Source organism: Scheffersomyces stipitis, chromosome 5, assembly GCF_000209165.1.
Source record: "Scheffersomyces stipitis CBS 6054 chromosome 5, complete sequence".
NCBI lineage: Eukaryota > Fungi > Ascomycota > Pichiomycetes > Serinales > Debaryomycetaceae > Scheffersomyces > Scheffersomyces stipitis.
The window spans coordinates 360,992-379,347 of record NC_009045.1 but is presented as its reverse complement, the minus strand read 5'-3'; the positions used below and the strand labels follow the sequence as shown (position 1 = coordinate 379,347).

Below are 18,356 nucleotides of genomic sequence, written 5' to 3'. Positions count from 1 at the left end.
GCGGCAGGATCACTGGGCGGTGGAATGTGGACTACAACAATAAAGACACGGCACAGAGAACAAAAGCATAGAACACCCACGAACCCCCACACATGTACGGAATATGCCTGGAACGAAACGGTCAGGGAAGCTGTAGGAACTCGTAGATATCCATAAAGAACGACTCTAAAGACGTCATCCCACGTCTCGAAGCAAGTGCAGCACTGTCCCCAGAACGCCGTGGGCACTAAAATCGCAGTAAATGTAGCGACACTTCTAGCGAAAGCGCACTCTCATTGTTCCACCGTCCCCACTGTCTCCACTTATCTCGTCACTACGGGACAGCAGCTGAACCACCGCTGTTCCGCTCGATTCTCTGCTCTCTAGAACACCATACTACACCATCTACAGCATTGTATACGCTCCGGCTGTCTCGGTGTATGTTTCCGTATATCTTCAGATCTACATTTTTCTCTGGCTAATTCTCATTCTCGCTATTTCTTTTCCAGTTCCCAGAAAGAGAAAGCTCGCCGTTTGGCACGGTCCGACTTTTCTTTTGTCGTTCCAGAATTCGGCACTAATTTGTGTATCACAGATCGATGCCAATTTCCTCCTTGGATTATTATATATGCTTTATCGACCCCATGTCTAGCACCCACCACTTTTCTTTATTCCTTACTGTAGCTTGAGCTGTATGTCGTGTTAGAAGTGTCGCTGTTTCGTTGATATTTGTGAATTAGCGTCGACTTCCTATCCGACCGTCCCACACGTTGTCCCTGTCTGAAATTTCTAGAGCTGAGAATAACGAAGCCATATTCACGTAATACGTCCGAACACCATACCACCACCACGACAGATACAAAGATACAACCTGCTATATATAAGTGTCGTGCCCTAACTATCCATATCTACGGCCGCCATCAGTATCATTTCTCGATATAATTCTCGTTGCTCAGTCCATCGCCGTTTCATTAATCATCACGACTAGTTGTAACAAATTTCATCATCCAAGCTGTCATTGACAATTCTTACACAACAACAATGCCTTTGACCGAGAAGCCTCATAACAGCATCAAGAAGATCTTCAAGCGGGATACCACCCCCGTTTCGGACTCGTCGCTGCCCTCTTCGGCCAATAACTCGCACATAGGACTTCTGAAACTCTTCCACCACCACAACGACAAAACACCTGCTGCCGTAGCCAGAGACTCCAATTATGTTCTCAGTAACGGAGTCAACACCAATAACAATAGCACTAGCAAAAAGTCCGGAAACTCTCCTGTTGCAGCGGGAGCTCCTGCTGTACCCAGGAACTCTTCCTCCCTTTCACTCAAGAGAAGAAACACCAACCCAGCACGTCTTGGTAACTCTTCGTCTTCCACCTCTCCGCTGGTGCCGAGCGACGATAAGACTGCGGTAACCCACGGACCAAAAGAATCAAAACGACTTACTCGTGCCGAAACTTTGGCTCACATAAATTCTGTGAATAACAAAAATGCAAGAAACACCTTCAACAAAGCCCATCTCCCCCAGAATTTCCAGCAGCCGATACTGGCTACACCCTCAGCTCACGCTGGAGGAGATAAGATCGTATACAATCCCTACGGCCTCAACAAAAATCCTACGCAAGAAGCCCCTAAGAGCACCTCTTTCTACCTCAGTGGAGTCAGCGATGGTGAACGAGTTTTGGCTAACCCTGTAGCCGACCCCAACGAGTATTTACCCGCAGACTTGAAGCAGGAGCATGTGAATTTGCTTGACATGTTTGAAATCGATGCCAATACGAAGAAGTTGGGAGACGGAGGCTCATCTGATGTGAGAATCATCAATGCTATCAGCCACAAGAAATCGGTCTATGCATTGAAAAAGTTTACTTTACTTTCAAAAGAGTCTGATCAAGATTTCTATGAGAGAGTCACCAAGGAATTCATCATCTCCAAGAAGGCAGCTGTGTCGAGACATGTCGTGGACGTTATAGCACTTGTGAGAGTCCAGTCACAGACGAACTTGACCAGAGGTTGGGGGATTGTGTTGGAATTCTGTAACGGCGGTGACATGTTCAGTGCCATCATCAAACCGGGTTGGAAACGCACTCCTCTCCACGAGAAGTACTGTTTGTTTAAGCAAATAGCGTATGGCTTGAAGTTCTTGCACGACAACGATATTGTCCATCGTGACATGAAACCAGAAAACGTCCTTCTTGATGCCAACGGAGTGGCCAAATTGTGCGATTTCGGGGTTAGTGACTGGGGCCACCAAGTTCATGGCGATCTCACTTCTCCCATAAAGCTTTCCACATCTTACGTTGGCTCGCCTCCTTACTCTCCTCCTGAAGTCATGATTCTTAAGGAGAAATCTCATGCTGAAATCAAGAATTTTGCGTACGATCCGTTCAAGATGGACTTCTGGGGTTTGGGAATGTTGCTTTTCTGTATCGTTTACTCTGGAGTTCCATTTCAATCTGCTACCGTGAACGACCATGCCTTCCGAGACTACAAGTTCACCCACAACCGGTACTCTTCCGACCATCCATCTTTCAAAAACTGCCAAGACTACAACAAAGGACCTGGCTCTGAGTTCAAATGGGCAGCCCAGTTTCAGTCTACTGGTGCTTCCAGAGCTGCCTGGAAACTCTGTGATCCTTCCGTTACTCATAGATACAACTTGGAGCAGTTGTTCAACGATCCCTGGTTCTTGGGTTTGGAAATGTGTCTCTACGAGCATCCAGAACAAGACGTAAATCCATTTATCTTGCCTGGAACAGGCGAAAACTACAATGGCTACATCTCAGCGAACTCTTCCGTACCTAACTCTAGAGCCGCTTCTCGTAGAGGAACATATTCACGGGCCCAACACGATCCAGAAGATGATTTACATACTCCGTTCAAGAGCATGTTGGATTTGGTAGGCCAGAGCTCGAAACCTCAGGGCCAATTACAACCACAGACCGGCGATGGTCCAGCAAAGATCAACACTAAGGTAGACACCAAGGTAGAACCCCAGTACAAGACTCCCATTAGTCCTTCCAGTATGGTGGACGGGATTTCGTTGAACATGTCACCTCTGAGAAATGGCCATAGTGGACGTCCTCATAGTAATTCTAATCCTGTAAGATACCCATCCGACACCAGTAGTTCTAATGCCTCTATCCAGTCTTCGGATAGCGGAAGACCAAGATCCATGTTGGAAATTGTGGCTGACACTAGTAGAGATGCGAACAATCTTCCTGCTGTCAAGGAGGTGGAAACTGCTGAGGAAAAGAACGACGATTTTTCTCCAGAAATATTTCCCTCTATTGAACCAGTGCCGGAAAAGAAAGAAGAAGATGAACATGATGACGTTTTGAAGGAAGAGAATACGAAAGAAGAACATGATAAGATAGATGTCGCAAAAAATGAAGAGGATGCAAACATAGACGACGTAAAGAAGGAAGAACAGAAAGAAGATAAAAAAGATGATGAAATTCGCTCTTTTGGCATAACTCATCCAGATGGGTTATTAGACTCCGCTGATTCCTGTTTCAGTTTACTCCCTCAAGGCGATGCTGAGGCCAAGAAAGCACCGGGAGATTTCCCGAAGCTTCTTCGTAATTCGTCTCAGTTACGGTTGGATGTCAACGGAATGTGCGAGTTGGGCTACAAGATCAAGAAGCATCATCACAACGAAATCAGCACTGTTCAAATGTCCAATTCCAATTCAAGAAGAAGATAATGTTTTCCTTCACCCACCGGGGATCTTGATACAGGAAGCGAAGTGCTGTTTATGTCAAAAATTAGAAAGGACAAGTTATGAGTTGAGTTCTTATTTATTCAGGATACATTCATACATTCATTAGATAGTTTAGACTAATACACGTGATACAGAAAGTTGGACTTGATTGTAGCTGTCGTATCTATTAGCTTTACCTACATTTTAGTGATCATATCTATCAGCTTGCATCAAGTAGGACAAAGTTGACATAATAGTTGGGCTTCAAGAACTACAGGCAGATATATAATATATCTACTATTACAAACTCACTTCTGAAGACTATGTATTTTACAACTTTTTATATATTAAAAAAGAAGAGGAACCCAGAACACATAATTAATTAAAACATGTTAGATGACAATAAATGAATATAATGATTAACCAGTTTAACTAATTTAAGCTTCCAAAGCAACTCTACCCTTAGGGTTGGTAACCTTGACACCAATCTTCTTGGCCTTGGCGACAATTTCGACTCTGTTCTTAGCGGAGATGTTGTGGGCGATTTCAGCAGCGTAGGTCTTGGTGTGCAATAACAAAACGTCCAAGTCCTTAACGTTCTTGACGAGGAAGACCTTGTGGCCAGATGGAGTCAAGTGCTTGGTTCTCTTGTTGGAACCGTAACCAATGTTTGGTTGTGGGATAGTACCTCTGAATCTTCTTCTGACACAAGAGTCGATACCCTTTTGCTTTCTCCAGTTTTCAGAAACTCTGGCGTATCTGTCAGAGTGGTGTCTCTTGAAAGTCTTGCTGTATTTCTTAACAATCTTTGGGTGAGGTAATGAAGCAGCCACTAGATGATGTTAGTATTTTGTTAACTTGATTGTGAGTACAGATTAGAATATAGAAGACCTCATATACGTTGGTGTACATGCTGAATGAAAATTCTTTACGAAGTGATGAATTGGAAAATTTGAAAATATGAAATGAACATTTAATTCAAAAATTATGACTTGAATGAGAACATGAAGTTGGCAACCTCTTGTCGAAGAAACATTGGTCTGATGTCTCATCACTGATCATAGCAGTTGATTTCATCTCGATTATTGTTCACTAGTTCATTAGAAACTGACTATCTTGAACTCTCTTCGTCTGATCTAACTTCGACTAATTGAAAGTCTGGCACGACATTAAAACTCTATTACTTCCTATTGATATCTTGACGGCTTTGGTACTTGAATATTTCAATCTGATTCTATCTCATTACTTCGATCTTTCTCGATGATGTGAATTGTGATGGACTCATTGGATTTCGTTCCTTCGCCGGACTTCTATTTCTTTCTACAAGCTGGTTGTCCAGCTGGTCTCTATATCACTTCCCCTGTACTTGGATATGGATCTAACATACTTTTTGATGTTGGTCGTTAATACTATCGAACAGAAAACAAGTATAGTGGTAGAAGTAGTTGCCTAAAAATTTTCACTTTTTTTTCAGAGCCTGCCAGAATGAGAATTGTTAGCGGAGTGTATCTGCAGGACGGCTCTATTGCCCCTAGTCGATGGGTTTCGCGAAGTGAGGGAATGGAGAACGGAGGAGAACTGAGGGTCACCAAAATACAGGAATGGAAACTCCCATAGTTAAAAGGCGTGCAGGAGAAATTGTTGTAAAATGTATGAGAATCAGAAAATGCAGGAAAATTAGAACAGCTAGGTCACAGCCCTAACACACAACACGTGACAAAACAGATTCGAGATCTTCATCGGACTGTATGAGCTAAGTAGACCATCTGACTTCATGGAGAGGATCTCCCAGAAAGACGTAATGTGCACATTTCACCAAGGATCAATGCAAAAATGAAGACAGAAGCAAGCAAATTAGCGAGTTGTAGTGGAGGGGGACTTTAGCTGTAGTCGAAGCAGTAGCGGAAGCAACAGTGGAAGAATATAGTAGTATGCAAGGAATCTTTGTTCTATGATGGACCCACCCTCTCTTTCGGACAGAAGACTTGTGACAGAGTGAATCAAGGAGAGTAAGGTGCTCTTCTAGTACAGAAATGTAGTGCCATACGAACATCTAGTATGCTACCCACTGTAATCGGCCATAACCAACAAGTTGCAACTTCTTTGTTTCTTATCGAACTGGTAGCGCCGCGTGTCTATCGCCGTATTTATGTAATTTCCATAAGTGGGCTATTGCGGCTGCTCACATTTTCCATACATTATCTATAAGCAGGGCCAAGACACAGAAATAGAGATCAGGTGCTGAATGGTTTACACCTTGAAGTTTATAGGAAAAACCACACTGAGCTGTTTGTGGACCGTTGGACATTCTTTGTGTTTCATTTCTTCTTGTCTCAGCCGACTCACCAGATTCACCAAGGCCCGTAATCGTTAAGCCAACCTCGGTAGCCAGACTTCCTGAAGTCCACCAATTTCTCACTATTAATTATCTGGACTTCAGAATCTCGAATTACATGGTACTTCTGTCTGTCTCTATCAGCCACACATCTACCACTGATGGCAAATGTAGAAACTGCCGAATTGCCTCTTCTGTATTTCTGTAATCGAATCTCGTAAATGGTTCCCATCTTGTCTCGCCATATCATCGCCGTTCTACATACAAGAAGTGCAGTCTATTTACATTTGGCACATTTCGCCCCATCATACAAATTAGGTTATAGCGGGAGATGAAAATATCCGAGAATGCTAGCCAAATAAACTCAACAGCCAGCACCATTAGCACAAACTCATTCTCCGCCATTCGCCCTTAGGTAGTGCTAAAGTACATTGCGGTTGTGGAATTCTTGCCCAACCATTTCATTCTATCCTTCTATATTATCCAAGAGTCGCACTCCCAAAGCTGGTTATCTTCACTGATATTCCACAATAGTTCGATACTGATAAATTTCACTATCACTTCAACATTCTTCCAACACACTCGCTCACTCGACGCTGCTGCTCGTATACGCTGCTGTATTTCTGTAAGCTTGAGCAATGGCCATCTCCCTATCGGACTACTCCGTAGTCTATGGGCTCACAGGGTTCATTGTTGCGTGGCTAGTATGGTGGCATCTTGTGTATCTCATCACCGGCTTCCATCTCAGCTCGGTCACCCTCAACAATGGGATTCTGTTCAACGGCATAACGCTCGAATTGCGACAGCTAAAGATAGAAATCAGATCGGTTCGTTTCTGGCTCTGGGGTAACTCCAGAATGATCATTGTAGATGGGCTTAACTTGACAAAGATACAAACGGAAGACAAGAAACAAAAAGAAAAGAAGACAGACGATTCCATTATCAATAACAACAAGGACAGAGATGACAGCAACATCATAAACAACAACATTAATAAGCGAACAAACAGTAGTAATAGACGTACTCTTCGAAAGCGAACTTCTACTTCTTCTTCAGCTTCAGGTACCTCACTTTCAACTGCTGGAGTCATACCACTTCCAGAATTATCACCAATTCCTGAAGACGAGCTCGAAATAGAACGTGTCGATAAGCTAATGGTATTTCCCAAGAACTACTTTGGCAGAATTGTAGTTCGTTTTCTTGTTCGCCACATTCCAAAAGTCGATATCGAGTTCCGTCACACTTTTGTTCACACTTCAGATAAACACACTTCAGGCTTGGACTATTTGCGATTGACTCTTCAGTCCAGATACAGTAAACGTTATACTGAGAAGATTAAGCTACAGTTCGATGTCCTCTTCAACAATTTCTCACAGACATTGTCCAACACAAATGAAGTCGACGACGACAATAAGGACCAATTCAAGAAGAGCCCCATCTCAATTTCGACTTTTAGATTCCACCAGACGTTTCTGATAGACTTGACAAGTGGTCAGCTCGACAATATTAAGTTAAAGATGTTTGTCAACGAGCCACGTATTAATGTATTTGCTATAACAAAAGCGTGCTTGAGTATATTTTGCGATTCGGTTGAAGACGAAGTGCTGGAAACGTCGTCAAAAAACAATACTGCAAGCAATACAAGGGAACGACAGAAGCGGTTGCTTAAGAAACTATCGAACATTCACACTAAAATCCATTCAGCATTGAATGAAGTATCGATACACGCAGAGAACTTGATTTTCAACGATATTCCGTTTGCTTCAATGGCGCATAATCAAAACTTTGAAGAATACTTCAATAGAGAAACACCACTTTCGTGCTTAGATTTGCAGGTCAAATCGGTTTCTTTCAACTTCACCGTGATCGAAATGCACTCAGCAGGCTTCGATGTTCTTTTCGATCAAAATAAAGACTTTCCCTTCCATTCGACGTTGTCTTTTCAATTGTTGAAGCTTAACTTCTCAACATTATCTAAAATGGATACTGGTGTCCTTGGGAAATCTTCTGATGAAATCTTGAACATTCCCAACTTTTCCTTCACCCACAAGGGTAACATTTTTGACCATTTGGTCCGAGGCAGAGGCTTCAAGGATTGTGTCTTGGAGTTCTATTCATCTGCTAGTAACCCTGTTCTAGACTTGACGACAGTACAAGTAAGTGAAATATTCTACAACTTGGTATTGTTACGAAAGCTCTTGCAATTGCAAAAGCTTAGGAATCTTCAGAAAAATGAAGATTCTACAGCTCCTAATTACCAGTTCACTGAAGAAGGTTGCGAAGTAGAAGACGAAGACGAAGACAATACCAGAGTGGAGGATTCACCCAAAAGTCAATCACCGGAACCAGAAGAAGAACCCCAGGGTGTATATTTACAAGAGAGATTGTTTCAATTACTTAATGATTACTATCCTCGATTAGATACAAATTTTGTGATAGAACAGCCGAGATTTATCATTCGCCATCATAACCCAGGCACCAACAAGATCCAATTGTTGAACTTCAGCTACTCCATGTTGGATTTCCGTCTTTTAACTACTGCTTCCAGGAATTACGACTCAAAGTGTCATGTACTTCACCCATCTGTAACGTACCATGGGAAGTATATTTCTCAAGTCGCGACGGACAATCAGGACTCAATAAAGACTGAAATTGTTCTGATGAAATCCATTATGCTACATTTGGAGATCTTAAAGAACTTACGAGTGAAATCTCATCTTGATGTGAACGACTTTGTGACTGATGCTTCTAACATAGACGTTTTGCTTGGAGTTCATACCGTGTTAAAAGATATCACGAGAATAGTAGAACAAGACTTGAACATAGGTGTGCTCAATCTTTCCTTGAATTCCCAAATAGATACAATCAGATACAACGTGATTCGCAAATCAGCAATGTCACTTTCGCGAAAGACTTCCTCATTAGAGGATAGAATATTCAAATATCTTCCCTCCTGGATCATTGAAGCACAATTTAATTTATCTTCTTTGACAATTATTTTGGGCTCTAGATCAGTAGTTATTCCTAAGGATTTATTACACAGCACTGAAGGAAGCGGGTTGGAAGACGACTACCTGACTGATTCACACAAGCTTCGGAATTTGCGTATGAAATGTGACAACATATCCATTTCCCTTGGAAACTTATTCAAGAATGAATCTGACCTTGGTGATTCTGACTCGTTCTATCAATCTACGTCAAGCACTGCTTCACTGGAAACGCTTACGTCTTTTGTTGACAAATCTACGTATTGGAGCTTAGGTGCCAGTTTCTCCAACTTAACTACTTCTACATTGACAGAATTAGAAGGGAAGCCTCACAAATACAATTCGTTGACCACTATGCCCTCTACCAAGATCAAGGTGAGTGCTATCAGAGATATTAGCGGGGAGAAAAACTTGAAATTGGATGTGAACATAGACAATATTAAAGTCAATTATGACAAGTATAAATTGTTCACAGTACTTGGAGCAATCTATGTGCTAAGAGAGTTTGTCATAATGCCAATTAGAATGGTGAAAACGAAACTTAAGAAGGATTTGGTACAATTTTCAAGCGTGGGATTGACACCAATGACAAGAAGGACTCGTAGTATAAAGGACTTGCTCCAATTCCAATTCCATTTGTCTTCATTGGATGTTATATTAAAGCTTAATGAAGATCACAACTTCAGAGTACAAGCTTTTACAACCAGCCTCCTTGTACAAAGTGGTATGGTTGTGGTGGATAATCACTTCATCAGGGCTCTGACAGATTCTCCTTTTTCAAAAGGGAACTGGTGTAGAATAGTCTGTGTTGATTCACTTAAACTTCGAGTTGATGATCCGTTGGCAGATCACAAGGTTTCTGTCGATACAGACAACATAAGGTTTACCCAGCCATATGGATTTGTAGCACACCGTTTATTTGACAATATTAGCGCAAACTTCAAAATCGCGAAGTACCTAGTAAAATGCCTAAAGGAAGAGTCTAACAAGAGGGCTGAAGTAATCTACCCTAAGGAAATGAAGGTAAAAGAGTTGCCCAAGACCAACATCAAGTCTAACAGAGTCTCATTCAATATGGAAGACGATCCCTTTGAGTCCGAATTGAATATGATCTATCAACTAGGATTGTTAGAACAACGTAAAAGACTAGAGCAGTATTCTCTTTTTGCAACTAAAGCTCGCGATCGAGCTGGTTTGCCCTATGCTAAGAAGTTGTACAACTTGAGACAAAACATATCTAGGTCTTGGATCCGAAAGGTAAACATATTCAAGGGTAAACTCGAAAACGAAATATCCTTGAATAGGAAGTACCTTTATGGAAATGAAGCCAATCTAGACAGATCCTTCCACGAGAACTTTCAGCCTTATCCTCTAGAAGCTCCACTTTTGCTGGTAAAGATGGAGCAATTTGATTTGACAATCAGCAAGTTCGACAGGGATTGCTCTTCGTTTCTATATGAAATGGGACAGGGAGTTCCCAAAGATACACGCTACTCTTTGAATCTTCAACTGCATTTAAATTTGAAGTTGAAGGAATTGAGAATGCATCTACGTGACTACCCAATCCCTCTTGTGCATGTTCCTCAAAGCAGAGATAAAACAGTTCCAAGTTTGACCATGACCGGCTATTTGGTGATCGCCGAGGATTTAATTACTTCCATTGAGAATGTTAGAAGCTCAATTGTTCCATTGACACCTCATTCAATCACTCAAGCAAACCAGAAGTACCACTTCGTAGAAATTCAGAAATCGTTATCTTCTGTCAAAGTCTACACTGATTTGGAGTGCAATTTCAATTCTGAATATCCTACAAGATTCATGTGGGGTCAGTCGTATCAATTTGCAATTCAGCAATTCATGTTGAACTTTGACCAGTTCTCTAAACCACCTGTGGATCCTTCTGTCAAGTTAGGATTCTGGGATAAACTAAGACTCGTTCTTCATGGGAAATGCCATTTTTTGGCAAAGAAAAACTTGGAAATCGCATTCAAAGGCTCCAGAGATCCTTATAACTTGTTTGATATGGGAAACGGATTTGTTTTGTCTTTTCGTAAGAATGTCGTTTGGAAGATTAATGAAAATAATGATCTGAACAAGTTTTTTGATATTACATCAGAGAAGTTATCATTCTATATCCCCAATTATTTGTCTGCTCCATTACTTGCTTGGACAAGGGATAGTTCTAAGGCTATATACTTGCCTGATTCAAACAAATTTATTACTTCATGTCATGGTTACAATTTGGACGAACTTTCCTCATCTCCATCTTCAAAGGAATACAGACATTATGTTTTCGATAAGAACGTAGTCAGTTTAAGTGGTGGGGTTCATTTCACCGTCGGATTTCTACTAGAAAGAAAAGACAAACTTGGTAAAAGAACTCAAGAGCTGCGACATCATTACGATTTGAGACTCTTCAATCCAAAATATACTACAGAGGGACATGACTCCTATAAGGGGTTTAGAAGTGATTATATCCATATGGCTATTTCACTAGTTGCAAACAACGATTCTAGTTACAATACTATTCACTTAACACCAGGAACTTTTAGACACTTCTTCCATTGGTGGTCGCTTTTCGCCAGTAATTTGATGCTTCCAGTTAGAAAAGGAAAAATGTTTGGTGTTAAGAAGAAACCAATGAAGTTTTCGCAACATCTTTTCACAAATAAGTATTTGTTCAACTTGAAGCTGTTGTTTTTAACACATATGTATCGAGAAGAAACTATGGGCCCAGATACTTCAGATTTGGTTCAATGCGTTGGACTACGAGCTAAAATTGACCACTTTTTAGTGGACTTACATCTGAGAAAAGAACCCCGAATTGTAGTACATGAAAGTTTGGCTAGAAACGACAAGATATCGAAGATGAATTTCAATGTTGGAGAAGTACACCTTTCCAAAATTGACTTGAGAGTGATTCAATGTGGTTTTGTGAACGATCTTTACAACACCGAGAAAGCATATAATGACAAGGAGTCCAGCTATAATATATTCGATGGTGACAAGCGATGGTTTGATTTAGAAGACTATAAAGAGTGTTTCTACGCATCTCTAAGTAATTGTGCTCGCAAATTCGATGTATACCCTTTGCTATATTCAAAGAAGTTTACATACAATCGCGACACACAGACCGACAATATAGATATTGGGAAGTATCAGGTGTTTGGAAATGAACACAATCATGAATGCTTCCTCAACTCTCAGAATATCTATCAGCCCCAGATTGAGGTGCTTGAGGATAGAATCAGGCAGTTAGAGAAACAAGTGGAGCACAACGAGAGAAAAAAAGAATCAACAAAGTACTTGACTGACAGAATCGAATTCTTGCACAACGAAATATCGCATACCAAGAGAAGCTGGAAAGTTGAGAAAAGGAAGGCTCTGGTTTGCTCTTTGTCTACCGAATCGAACGAAAACTTTCACAATAAATTCATACTAGTGGGGATGAATTTGAAGTGGAACCTAGATAGTAGAAATTGTTTCCTCAGATACATTCATTTCGTGAAGCTCCTACAGAGTTTGAAAAAGTTCATGTCTTACGATGCTATTAGTACTTTGCAAGAATTGATAGATACTAGCGATCGCTTATCATCTGATAACCGCTCATTTATTTCAAATCTAATTGAGAAAATCAAGACAGAAGATCACACACACGAGGAAAATCCAAGGGGGCTCCATAAATTTGATGAATTGCTTCGTAAGCATTCTGTCAACGAAAGTGTTACAGAAGACTATTTCATTGAGATTATATCACCACAGATTCAGTTGCAAAGTGATGATTATCCAGATTCATTAGTGGTAATTGCTGCTCCTAGTATAAAAGCCAAGCTAGTATCTGTGGTAGATAAGGCCAGCTCAAGTCTTGTTCTTCATCCAAAGGAGCTTACCAACCGTATTGGGGTAATGCTTAATGATGCCGAAATTTTCGTTCTAGATAAAGACATTCTTGTGGCTGACAAGATAATTCTAGATCACAATACTTATGGATCAACTTCAAATTGGCCCCCATGGCTTGCCATTGAAGTCTGCAAAAGTGGAAAATGGGCTAAAGAAGATAATCTTTTGGTAGAGAATATGCTGATGATGGTCTTACACGAACAGTCAAAGCCGTTGGGAACTACATTGACCAGAATCAATGATTTGGAGCTGTTGAATGATGACCCCAATTCAGCCAGTGACGATATTACGAGACATATAGCATCTGGAAGTACAGGTGCGGTGGATAAATTTTCTGTTGAAATCCCAAAACTAGTGATAACATCCACCTCTGAACAATACTTTACCTTGTATATGATTGTGTTCAGCTTATTCTTCTACAGTGAGCCTATGAGCAAGAATTTAAGCAATCGTTTGGAGGCATTGAAATTCTCAGTCGATTTCCAGGACTTGAGCTCATTGCATGATCGCTTGGTGACTTTGCACAACAACTACATGATGATGTATTTCTTGAATAGAAACTATAGTTTCAGACAAGGAAGGATGTCTAATGAAGACTTAAATAATGACCTTATTCTTAACTTGGAAAGGGAGGAAGTGTTGGCGGAAATATATCTAATGTTGAAGACACTTCTTACTGGTGATAATACTCAAGAGGGTTCAAATGATTCCAAGGCGTTCTGGGATATCAGAGCTGACCAGATTGTATTACATATGCTTGAAAATGACCGAACACCGATTTTGGATCTTGAATTGACTCACGGAAAGTACAGAAGAACTGTTTATGAAAATGGTTCTGATGTGAACAGAATTGAAATTGGAATGCTCAAGGGATACAACCTCTTGCCTGAGGCAGTGTATCCAAGTTTCTTAGAACCTTACGTCGAGGAAGACCATAGAAAATTGCAAAAGAATGATAGATATGAAGATCGGTCAAGCAAACAGGAGTCAAAGTCGGCTCGAGGTAGTTTAATGACAGTTGACTGGACAATGAATAGATCTGTTGGTGGGATTAAGATTATCGAAAAATTGGATATCACATCCAAACCATTGAGTATAAGACTAGATGAGCATACAGGAGAGAAGTTGACCAGTTTCATCTTCAGAACAGACGAGGAGCATACTGTACGCGACAGCCCACTTCTTAAGATGAAGGCAGCTAGTAGTCTATTGGATGACAAGGGAAGAGAGAATAGCCCTGATATAGTACAGGGACAACAACGTAGTGTGACATTCCTTGATACTGCATTGGATGAAAGTTCCGGAAGTGCTAATCTAAGCAATCTAAGAAACAGGGACCGTGTTAGCACCCGATTAACCGAGTCATTTAATTCAGACAATGATAGTGAACAGCAGGATCAAATTGTGGAAATGATAGATCGATCGAAGAAGTATATTTCCATTGTTTCGCTTAGCGTTAACCCGCTTTCACTAATGATATCTATAAAGCTCGATAGTGGGATCTTACGCTTATTGAATGTTGAAGACTTGCTTATCGACATACCCGAGTTTGTCATAGAAAGAAGAGTGGTTTCTTTCTTGGAAGTTTCTAAGATGTTAGAGAAGTTAGTCATAAGAACGTTACTTCATCATAGTGGCAGAGTGTTGAAGAATAAGCTAAGCGTCAAAAAGAAGAAACTGAAAAAGATATTGAATCCAATAAGGAGTTTACACCATTCAATTACTGATTGAAACTTCACTCAAACAAAAAATATCACGATTCGTAAAAACAAGGTATCAACGTCGCCATCAAATGTTAGCCGCATGATATTTTTGACCAGAGAAAGTGGAATGAGAGATCTGAAGAGACTCAAGTTAACCGATACTACTGATAGAAGTGAATCTCATTTCATTCAGATGAACTACACATTGTATATTATGTATTATAATTATTAATAATTTGGCGAGTAAGTCAACCACTATTAATCAACGTAATATGTAGTTATCGACGTCCTATATCTATCCCGTTTGAACTGTCTGTCAACTGAATCTATATTTAGTTGAGTATGTTGAAAAGTAAAGGTATGCTGTAGCTGTATTTCAGTGATGCTGGCAGAAATAGGAAAGTATCGTTAATCATTATGAAAAGCCTTCTTAACATAGTATCAAGCTAGATCTTGTAGAATTCACTTCATACCTTAGAATAGTAGAGATACTACTATAATTGTACAAAATCTGCTATTACAATTATAGTAATGGGTACATTCTTCAGCCTCGTCTCATATGTGCTGTCTCTTTGAATCTGTGCCGTTTTGTGCCTTCTTCTTTCTCTTGCTTCTTCTAGCTCCAAACTCGTCGTTTTCTGACATATCATCACCTCTCATCAAGGTATGCTGGTCGTTTATAGCAAGATCTGCTGTATTGAAACCAGGAATACCGTTGATGGGAGTCTTCTCAAACCTCAACCCGCGGCTCAATAACTCCGGATCCAACTCTTTGATGATGTCGGGAGCCTGGGCTACCATAGGATCCAACAAACCTGCTGGTATAGGTTTCTGACCTCCTACTATTTGATGCTTTCCAGGCAAATCTTGAATGTGATTTTTATATGACTTTCTCAACTTCACTCCTTTCGAACCATCGGCATTTGTTCTAGCTAATGATTTTGCAATAGGCTCAAGTCCATAAAGAACCAATAAGTTGTCGAGTGGGGACGGACTGGTAATGCTGTATTTGTCTATATATGTTAGTATAAGCTATAATAAGACAAACATCATAAATGGAATGGCATTAAGAATAAGAAATACACAATATTAACTGGATCTATTTTCGGTCTTATTCATTACATATACAAAATAAGACAGTGATAGGTCAAGAACACAATTCTTTGAATACTTAATCTTCAGTACAAGTTGTTCAGAAGACATTATAGAATTGAATTATCATAGTTTCATATTCTTCAAAAGTAAATGCTCTTTACATACGTTTCAGATTCACCAAGTAATAGCTGTCGATGCCCTCGGCTGTATTATAGTTGTCGTTCACCATTGCTGCTGACTGAAGAGAGTTGATATTGAAAATTCTTTGGTTAGATTATTAAATTCTAAATTTCAAGTCGCGCTACCACACATAAACTTGCCAGTAGTTTGGGTGCAAGAGATATACAGCAATATCAACTGTACAAAATTTTGAAGTCAGGAATAACTAATATATTTACCCAATGCAAGCAATATTATTACCTCTACAATATCAAATTCATTTCATTTTGGTATTTTGGTGTATCTATACATTTATAACCTCAGTAGATTTATCGCTCAGTCGCAGTTGACGCACTTAAATGGGTGCAAAATGAAAAGTAAATAAAAGACAAATACAGCAAGACTACCGGAAAATAATACGTAGAAATACTACGGCAAGATCTCTACATTCCTTTCGTAACAACATACAATTAAACACATAGCCGAAGAAAGATGAATATCTATACAAGTCTGCAACGTCCCAAACAAAGTCTAGGTGATTACGAAGAAGGTCTCCCTCTATTAGAGAAATCTAAATGATGAGTAGATGATTAGTGCAATGGGAAAGATAAATGCAAGTAGATGTTATGCAATTACTTGCCAACAACTTCCCAGCCCTCGCTGTCCTTTGTTTCTTGAACGGACAAGTTGGCTGTGGCAGATTCCAAACCAGTTTCAGTGGAAGCTTCCTCCGTTGGCTGGGAAACTGGTTCTTCGTCCTTTTCTTCTTCGTCCGAATCTCCCTCAACAGCCAACACGCTGAAGGACGACTTTTGAGGCTTTGGTTCTTCCTTCTTATCGTCTTTCTTCTGTTGCTTGCTTCCACCGGTGGAGCTGGCTTTGGTCTTAGCAGGCAAGGCTTGACCTCTCTTCCAGTCCAAGGATGGCTCTTGCTTCTTAGGACGGTCGGATCTGAACGACTTTTCCCTTGGAGGCAAACCTCCAGCTCCACTTCTGGCCGAACCCCAGTCGAACTCGGGCTCTTGCTTTCTTTGTGGTCTTTCACCTCTCTCAGGTCTGTCGCCTCTTTCAGGTCTGTCACCACGGTCTCTATTGGATCTTTCTCTGGGTGGTAAAGTGGCGTGGGTAGTTCTGGCGGAGCCCCAGTCCAATTCTGGTTCTTCCTTTTTGGGTCTTTCGACTCTTTCTGGTCTATCAGCTCTGTCTGGTCTGTCACGGTTAGATCTTTCTCTTGGAGGTAAGGTAGCCTGAGAGTGTCTGGCCGAACCCCAGTCGAGATCTGGTTCTTCTTTTCTGGGAGTTCTTTCTGGTCTGTCTCCTCTGTCGGGTCTGTCTCCTCTGTCTGATCTTTCTCTAGGAGGTAAAGATGCTCTGGTGTTTCTGGCCGAACCCCAGTCCAATTCCGGTTCGTCTTCTCCGGTTCTTCCACCTCCGACTCCGGAACCTCTCTTCCACTCACCATCGAAGTCTCTCTGTGGAGCAGCGACATTGACAAAGATCTTTCTGCCGTTAAAATCGGACAAATTCAATTGCAAAGCATCTTCCAAAGCGTCTCTCTCATTGAAAGTGACAAAGGCAAATCCCTTCAATCTACCAGTGTCTCTATCTTGAGGTAACTTCACTTCGGAGATGATATCTTCGGCTTGCATTCTGTCTTCAAAATGTCTGACCACATCATCTTCAGTCAATTCCCAAGGTAAATTGCCTACTCTGGCACGGTAAGGTGGTTGGTCAGGAATGGGGAACTCCTTTCTCTCTCTTCTTTCGTCAAAACCTCCCTCTCTTCCACCGAAACCTCCTTCTCTTCCACCGAAACCGCCGTCTCTACCTCCGAAACCTCCTTCTCTACCGAAGCCGGAATCTCTGCCAAATCCAGAGCTCGAGCCAAACAGCTCACGTGCTGGAGCAGCGTTGGCAGAAGCAACAGCAATGGAAGACATGTCTACTTCCTCGTCGGCCCAGGAACCTCCGCCGAGCGAGTCATCGGCCAAGAAGGAGCCCAAGTCCATCTTCACAGTTTTCTTAGGTGGAGCCATGGTGCAATCGGTTGGTTTTCTCTGTACTAAGTGAAAAATCTGAAAAATTCAGTATCTAAATAGGAAACTGAAAAATATATGAATCAGAAAGACTTTATGTCCAGCGATTCAAACTAGTCTACGTGTATGAAACGTGTAGCTGGTTGCTGTATAGGATCCCGAGGTGTTGTTACTGCCGGGAGATGCTTGTGGAGAAAGACTTCTTAGGATCTTAGTTCTAATATCCGCTTATAAAATTGTTTTAATGTAGCTTGTGTCTTGAAAATTTTTTTTTGCGAGCTCCTTGGTCTGAGTGCAGGAGGCTGACTATACATATTGGTAGCTGATGGAAGCAAGTGTGTCGGCGGTGACGAAAGAGAGAAAAGATACAGTATATGCTGGTAATTGAATGTTAATATTGATTGTGGTGGTACTGGTACTGGTAGGAAATAAAAATTTGGTGAAAAGAGTCCCT

At 41.0% G+C, this 18,356-nt stretch overlaps 5 protein-coding genes across 5 annotated transcripts; 2 read left to right on the top strand and 3 right to left on the bottom strand. All coding sequences in view use genetic code 12, as the record gives it.

The window, feature by feature from the left end:
- The first annotated feature begins 289 nt into the window (after positions 1-289).
- PICST_89585 (predicted protein) lies at positions 290-3,842 on the top strand. Its single transcript, XM_001385049.1, has 2 exons — positions 290-3,184; positions 3,434-3,842. The coding sequence occupies exons 1-2, from the start codon at positions 1,021-1,023 to the stop codon at positions 3,688-3,690; spliced, it is 2,421 nt and encodes an 806-aa protein (XP_001385086.2). The 5' UTR covers positions 290-1,020; the 3' UTR covers positions 3,691-3,842.
- A 156-nt stretch (positions 3,843-3,998) lies between these two features.
- On the bottom strand, positions 3,999-5,088 carry PICST_83982 (60S ribosomal protein L32). Its single transcript, XM_001384694.1, has 2 exons — positions 5,075-5,088; positions 3,999-4,519 (listed from the first exon to the last, which is right to left on the bottom strand). Coding segments are annotated over exons 1-2 (396 nt in total). The 5' UTR covers positions 5,076-5,088; the 3' UTR covers positions 3,999-4,124.
- Positions 5,089-6,660: 1,572 nt separating this feature from the next.
- FMP27 (mitochondrial protein) lies at positions 6,661-14,640 on the top strand (the record flags this gene model as incomplete). The annotated part of the gene is given in 7 exon segments (XM_001385048.1): positions 6,661-7,030; positions 7,160-7,419; positions 7,438-8,304; positions 8,318-8,386; positions 8,404-13,160; positions 13,188-13,830; positions 13,897-14,640. 7 exon segments carry the CDS (start codon positions 6,661-6,663, stop codon positions 14,638-14,640), a joined length of 7,710 nt encoding a protein of 2,569 aa, XP_001385085.2.
- A 186-nt stretch (positions 14,641-14,826) lies between these two features.
- ROX3 (RNA polymerase II holoenzyme/mediator subunit) lies at positions 14,827-15,936 on the bottom strand (the record flags this gene model as incomplete). The annotated part of the gene is made up of 2 exons (XM_001384693.1): positions 14,827-15,625; positions 15,873-15,936. 2 exons carry the CDS (start codon positions 15,934-15,936, stop codon positions 15,168-15,170), a joined length of 522 nt encoding a protein of 173 aa, XP_001384730.2. The 3' UTR covers positions 14,827-15,167.
- Positions 15,937-16,498: 562 nt separating this feature from the next.
- PICST_84007 (predicted protein) lies at positions 16,499-18,035 on the bottom strand (the record flags this gene model as incomplete). Its single annotated transcript, XM_001384692.1, has 3 exons — positions 17,695-18,035; positions 17,083-17,646; positions 16,499-17,046 (listed from the first exon to the last, which is right to left on the bottom strand). Exons 1-3 carry the CDS (start codon positions 17,900-17,902, stop codon positions 16,499-16,501), a joined length of 1,320 nt encoding a protein of 439 aa, XP_001384729.2. The 5' UTR covers positions 17,903-18,035.
- Between the last annotated feature and the right edge of the window lie 321 nt (positions 18,036-18,356).